At 55.9% G+C, this 7032-nt stretch overlaps 1 protein-coding gene across 1 annotated transcript; it reads left to right on the forward strand.

The window, feature by feature from the left end:
• The first annotated feature begins 1295 nt into the window (after positions 1-1295).
• Positions 1296-4797, forward strand: LOC100339460 (nuclear envelope pore membrane protein POM 121C). Its single transcript, XM_008254679.5, is given in 4 exon segments — positions 1296-1380; positions 1517-1586; positions 1588-3077; positions 3317-4797. Coding segments are annotated over 4 exon segments (3126 nt in total).
• Positions 4798-7032: the final 2235 nt, after the last annotated feature.

Here is a 7032-nt window from a genome sequence, read left to right on the forward strand (position 1 = left end):
TACAGACCTATCCCTAATGAAGATACTCAAGTAGCATCACTCTTTCCCACTCTGAACTGTAACCCCCTCACGTCAGGCTGAAATTGCCTTTTTGACTTTTCTATACAAGGGAAGGATAAGATCGCTCCAAATTTCAACTCCCAACCGGAATGTCAAACCCAATTTATTTTCTCCTACCTCCAAAAGATAGCTTTGGTTGCAAGAAGTACTGAAAGCATTAGGTAAAATCAGGACTTCCTCGGCATCTACCAGCAGCTTCCCCGTGCAGTGGAGCATGAGCAACAGTTTCTACATCCTCAGGGAAATGTTTAGCAGAGAGCTGGATCAGAAGTGGAGCAGCAGCCTGATACAGGAACCAGGCAAAGTATAAGACGTGGAAATTCTTAAGCCTGCTTTGAACAACCAGATTCTGATGAATTGCCAAAATAAACGAAGACAGGTCCACTAGTTAAAGTCCTGGAATCAAGAAGATCTTAGTAAGCAAGATCATCTGATCTATGGAGACCACACCAAGAGATAACTATGTCTTCACCTGGGCTAAATCACTTTATTGGACAAGTGGGGGGAAAAAAACTCTCTCCTTAATTCAAAGCCATGTTGGTCAATGGGCAAATTTTATGGCATATGAACTATATCTCAATAAAGTTATTTTTAAAAAGTCATTGGCGCACACACACACATGTGCAGGCACACTTATGATAAACCTGGGAAGACTGTAGTGGCAATAACAGTATAATTCAGGGATCTTCCCAAATCTGCTTATAAAACATAGCAACTAACTGTAAAACAAACAAAACCCTACAGAAAACATTTACAACAAAACGAGAGGCAAGGCGGCCAAATACAGAGGAGGAGGAGACCCTCAAACAGCCCCAGCACCTGCATGTGACCAGGAGCCTCTGTGTAAAAGGAAACAGCGGGGAGTTAGATGCAGTTACTGCTGCTTTTAGAAACATATTCCAGGGGGAAAAAGCTACCTGTGCTTTAGTGTGCACGACTTGTGTCACACTGCTACAGCCCCCTGCCTTCATCCCCTTATTTTAGCCAGATCATGTCCTTTAATTAAAAAAACAAATTTAAAAACTCTAAACTCATCTTCTGAGAAAGTCTTTTCCCATGAATCCTTCCAAATTCATGCCCTCCGTGGGAAGGCTTGGGACAGCCGCATCCAGTTCTCAAACACCTCGTGTTCCCCGACCTGATCTCTTGAGATTCTGTTTCTCTGGTTGCACCTGTCCAACAAGGTGAGTCGTTCCTCCCTAGGATTTTCTCCTTAGGATCACCCCACAGTGACCATGACACATGACCTAGAGCGCCACGGGAACCCAGTGCCGAAACCAGCTCAGCAAAGTGCCAGACGGAGGCCAGCGGTGGTCCACAGTGAGGGCCAAGGCCGGCCGCGGCCAGGGCAGGGGCTGCAGGGCCTCGAGATGTCCCCAGGACCGCGGTGGGAACCGAGCCGCGAGCCCCCCGGGGTTCGCGCCTCGCAACCTCGCTCGTTGGGAACGTGCGCTTTAACGAACATTGCTCGCTTCGCCTCTGGCCAAGTTGACAGTGAATCGAAAGCTCCTAGAGCCTCGGACCTTACCACGCTCAGCTGCGCCTCATGGGCAGTTACCTGAGCAAGCCTGGCCCGCCGCAGCCGGCCCGCACCCAGGAGAGCCGGGACCTGCGGGAGAAGCCCAGCCGCCGCCCAGCTGCCCGCTCCCCGCCGCCTACCGCCCCTGCCCATCGTGTGCAACACGTTCACCCTGCTCTCCCCGCTCCTCCTCTTCGCCGGCGCCCCAGGAGGCCTTCCTCCCGGGACCGTGGGGCTCTGCCAGACTGCTTCGTAATAACACCTCGAAGGCGCTATCCGACCCAGCAGGCCCAGTACTCGCTCGTGGGCGTGCTTCCCACCGTGTGCTGGGATGGTTGTCCCAAGAAGGCTGTGCTCTCTGCTCGAAATTCCAAGATGGTGTGCGGCGGTCCAGGCACCGTGAGAATCGCGCCTCCTGACAGCAAGCTGATGGGTTCCCCGGTGCCAGCGCAGGCCACCCACTCGGTGCTGCCCTTGCCGTCCGCTAAGGCTGCAGTCCCGAAGGCCAGTGGACTGAATGCCCTCCAAGAGAGGAAGAAAAGAGTCAAGGGCAAGGAAGACCCGGTATTCCTGGATGGCCTGCAGAGTAAGAGAAGGTGCCATGACAGCAATGGCAGTGGACACCCCACAGCGGCGCCCCAGGTGGCCAATGGAGCCCTTGCTGCTGGGGTGCCTAAGCCTGGGTCTCTGAAGAGAGGTCTCAGTTCCCAAAACTCGCATGACCCCTCGATAAAAAGACCTTGCCCCTCTGCCTTGGCAGCCACGTACACGGGAGGCATCCCCAGCTCCCGCCGCAACGCCATCACCAGCTCCTACAGTTCCACCCAAGGCCTCTCGCAGCCGCACAAGAGGAGTGGGCCCTCTTCATCCTCCTCCTCCAGCTCCGCCTCCTCCCACCCGCAGATGCCAAAGAGGCCCGAGAAGAAAACAAGGCAACAGCAGCTGCGCGCTCCTTGCGGTTTGGTGCCTCCCAAGGCTTCTCAGGGGGGAAGGGTTGCAGAGCCACCCAAGAGTAAGACAGAAAAGAGATGGAAGTCCCCATCTCCCCCTGACGTCTCCAGTAGGCGCAAACGCAAGATTCAGCTGCTGCCCTGCAGGCGAGGGGAGCCGCTGGCCTTGCCTCCTGCGCCGCAGCTCGGCTACCCCATCAGTGCGGAAGAATACGACAAGGAAAAGAGAGCGGCGTTCCAACGGCTCAACAGGCTCTTGGAAGACAAGACTGATGCTGCCTTGAGCTCCGTCGCCAAGAAGCTGCCTGCCGCCCAGCCGCGGGTTAAGTCAACCCTGTCTGCTGCTGGGAGTGCTTTCCCAACCGCCACTCTGTCGGCTTCCAGCACCAAGAAGACACAGAAGTCTTCGGGCCCCCCAGCCTTCCCGGAATCCGCAGGAGTGGCAAGGGCAGTGGCCCCTTTGCCTGCAAAGACACTGGCCCCTTTGCCTGCAAAGACACCTGACCTTCTAGCTCCTGTCGGCGCATCTCAGCCAGCGATCTTTCCAGGTACATTTTCAGACTCCAAAGCCCCAGCCCCTTTCCCGGGGCTGATCCCCACTTCTGCCATGACACTAGTCCCTGATACCAGGAAGTCCCCTCCAGCTCCTCAGGTGGAGACATCTGCCAAAAGCCCCACCTCCACCTCCCAGCCCCGGCCACCCTGCCAAGCAACCTGGGGGGCCTACTGAGCTCGCTCTCGCTCTCTCTCTCTCTCTCTCTCTCCTCTCCTCTCCTCTCCCCTGCAGCTCCAGCTGGGACCTCAGCATCCTCCAAGTTCAAGTCCAAGGTGGTAGCCTCCGCTGAAAGTGGGAGTGAAGGCCCCTTGCTGTCTGGCCGTGCAACCACAGTGTCTTCCAGGACCACTGGCACTTCCTCAACTGTCACGCCCAACTGTGGCATCCCAGGGCCACCTGCACCTGTCATGCCCTTGGCCATTCCCCACTCCTTCAAGTACAACATGGCTGCAGCCCCAACCCGCCCTGTCTTTGCTGGGCAAGCTTCTGCCACCTCCTCTGTGGCTTGTGTCACCACAGCCAGTACCACCACAGACTCGGCTTTGAAGCCTGCTTTTGGCTTTGGAGGCAGGGGTGTGCCCAGCACCCAGAGCAATGCGACTGGCACCACTGCCTCCACTACAGCAGAGGCTTTCCTCTTCGGGGCTCCCCCTGCCTCAGGAGCCAGCTTTGCCCCAACTGAGGGCTCCACAGTCCAGTTTGGCAAGCCTCCTGCCATGCCAGCCTCAGCCACAGTCACCACCTTTGGCCAGTCCTCCTCCAGAGCTGCCCAGTTGGCCACTAGCAGCACTGTCCGCTTTGGTGGTTTGGGCAGCACCCTCACAACCTCAGCTCCGGTCACCCCCAGCCAGCCTCCACTGATGTTCCCTAAAACAGCCCCTGCAGCATTCAACATGCCCTTTGGCTCAAGCACCAAGCCCCCTCTCCCATCGTACCCAGGGGCCAACCCCCAGGCCACATGTGGGGCCGTGGATAGGCAGCAGAAGGCTGGCAAGCTAGCCCTTGCCCTAAGCTTTGGCAGCTCTCTCACTTTGGGGAACATTGCAGCCCCGGCTCCAACAATAACACAGGCGCTGGCTCCCACTCAGCCAGCTTTGGGTAGCGCCCCCCAGTTGTCTTTGGGTGGTTTGAAATCCACAACTGCTGCCTTTAGTACCCCTGGAAACACCAAGCCAGCCTTTAGAAGTGCCACAGCGGGCTCCTCCTTGGGTGCAGTCACCCAAAGCACCAGCAGTGGGACCAGTAGCACCCCCTTCACGTTTGGGGGACCAGCGGCCCGGGTTGGCAGTGCAGGCCCCAAGCCCCGGGGGGCCACCCAAGTCACCACCTCCACTGCTGAAGTGCTTAGCTTCAGGTCTAGACAGAGTGGGACCATAGTCAATGCCGCCTCCTCTGGGGGGACCTTGAGTCAGAAGAGCCTGGCTGCACCCAGCCAGGACCCAGGGGTCCTCAACGTGGCCAGCACCCGCAGTAGCAAGCCTGTAGCTGGAGGCACTTCTGCACGCACCTTTGCTCAGAACGCCCCTGCTCCAGCACTGGGCACGGCGGGTGGCAGCCTTTCCTTTGGGGTGTCCTCCACGTCTACCCACGGTCTTGCTAGAATTGGATCTTTCAGGTCAGAGGCCCCTTCCTTCTCCATTGGTGCAGCACCCAAGACCCCAGGGCCTCGGCAGCGACTGCAGGCTCGACGGCAGCAGCCTCGCAAGAAATAGTCTTTGTCCCTTGCCTCTGCCCCTGACCCTGCACCCCCACCCCTTGCCCAAAACTAGACTTGTCCCCAACTAGGAAGGCCCTTTGACCCTTGGAGTTCCATAAACTAAACCTATCCCAGATCTCTGATGTTGACCACCAAGGGAGTAGTGGCAGCCCTGGGGTCCCCTCCCCTCCTGCTGCAGGCAGATACCTCGGGGAGAGGGGCAGGCAGGAAGTAGCTGGGCAGAAGCGTGGTGCTTTTATTTGAATAGTTGCACTGGTGAGCTGGGGAGCCAAAAGAAATCCATATTTATGTTTTATTTATCCCTCACTCTTGTTTGGTGTGTAATCAACTACCTTTCTCCCTGATGGTCATCTTCATGGGAGGGCATGAGACACAGCCCACTGGGATCTCCATGAGCTTTGGATGGGACTGGGGGAACAGATTATTCCAGAAGCTTGACTTTGCATGGCTTGGCTACAAGAACTGGTTCTCTTCCCCACTAGTCCCTTTAGGGGACTGTGTCTCCCCATTCCTGGCTGCTTTGTCCCTCGCCTGTTCCTTGCTGGATTTATTCCTTTAAAGATGACCCTGAGTCCAGCTTTGCCTTGGAGACCTCAGAGGGTGCTGCTCCTGCTGACCTATTTCCTCCTGCCAGGTCACAGCCAGTGTGTCAGCTCCCTCCTTCTCTGTCAGTCTGGCCCCCTACAAAGCATGGTGGCTCCAGACTGTCAGCCTGACACATCCAGGGATGAGGCACCTCACTCTGGGAGAGAGAAACTACCAGAGAAGGCAGGCCACCCTCTGCAGCTGTCCACTGCCTCCTCACCCACCTACCCAGTGGCCTCAGCAGAGTGTCTCCCTCTTAGGCATGCTGCAGGCCTTCTGCTGTGTTACTTGGTGCTCCTGTTACTGCCCTTGGGAGTGTGGAGGATGGATGGTGTACGTGGTGGCATGCTGGTAGTGCCTGACTTAACTGCTGCGGCTTTCCCAGAGCCACGCTGGTTGAATGTGGAAGCAGTACCACTTTCCAGCTACTGGTGTTGACTCCTGAGTCTTCCCAGGAGGAAGGGACCAGGGGAAACAAAGACCTCGTCCCTCTGCTGTTTTCTCCTCGTAGGCCCTGCTTTAGGTGACAATACCCCTTCCCTTGTCCACATTAGAAAGCCCAAATTCATGGGCCATACTTTAAAATAGTGTCTTAGTTCTTTTTCTCAAACATCCCTTTCTCGCTTTCTTCCTTTGTTCCAAAACCACATAGTCCAGGCCCTAGAACCTTGCTGACACACCCAATGGGGAGAAATATGAATGTATGTGTTTGAAAAGATAAATAAACTTTTTAAAAACAAAAATGTTTTTGTATTTAAGTTTTGTTTTGTTTTGTTTTGTTTTTGACAGGCAGAGTTAGACAGTGAGAGAGAGAGAGACAGAGAGAAAGGTCTTCCTTCCGTTGGTTCACCACCCCAAATGGCCGCCATGGCCGGTGCACTGAGGCCAGCGCACTGCGCCAATCCGAAGCCAGGAGCCAGGTGCTTCTCCTGGTCTCCCATGGGGTGCAAGGCCCAAGCACTTGGGCCATCCTCCACTGCACTCCCGGGCCACAGCAGAGAGCTGGCCTGGAAGAGGTGCAACCGGGACAGAATTCGGCGCCCCCACCTGTCGCTCCCCGTCTTCGTGGAGGAATGACACAGGACCCTGTGCTGTTCTTTCGTCTGTTCGGCCCTCCCCGGGTTTGCTGCTGGTTCTTCCCGGGTTGGCTACCGTCCCTTCCACCTCCGTGGAAGGGCGGTTCCCCCTGCCACCTTCCCCACTTCCGCGGGGGAGCGGCACACCGCCGGCCGGCTCTCTCGGGGGCTGCACAGGTGTTCCTTCAGATAGATGTTCCCCTTAGATGTTCCTGGTGCATGTTGTCTCTCTCCTCCTTTATAGTCCTCTTCCACCAATCCCAACTCTACTACCCACACGCCGAGTACGCTGCTCTCCTCCAATCAGGAGCAGGTCCTACAGTTTCTTGGTTGAACTGGAGGCAGCTGTGTAGAAGCTGTTTCCCTTCTCAGCGCCATATTGTGGGAAAGCAGATGCATAGAATAAGTCTTTTTTATTTTTGTTTTGTTTTGTTTTTGTTTTTGTTTTTGTTTTTGTTTTTTTTTGACAGGCAGAGTGGACAGTGAGAGAGAGAGACAGAGAGAAAGGTCTTCCTTTGCCGTTGGTTCACCCTCCAATGGCCGCCGCGGCTGGCACGCTGCGGCCGGCG

Source organism: Oryctolagus cuniculus, chromosome 2, assembly GCF_051225735.1.
Source record: "Oryctolagus cuniculus isolate XC-2025 breed Fujian yellow rabbit chromosome 2, ASM5122573v1, whole genome shotgun sequence".
NCBI lineage: Eukaryota > Metazoa > Chordata > Mammalia > Lagomorpha > Leporidae > Oryctolagus > Oryctolagus cuniculus.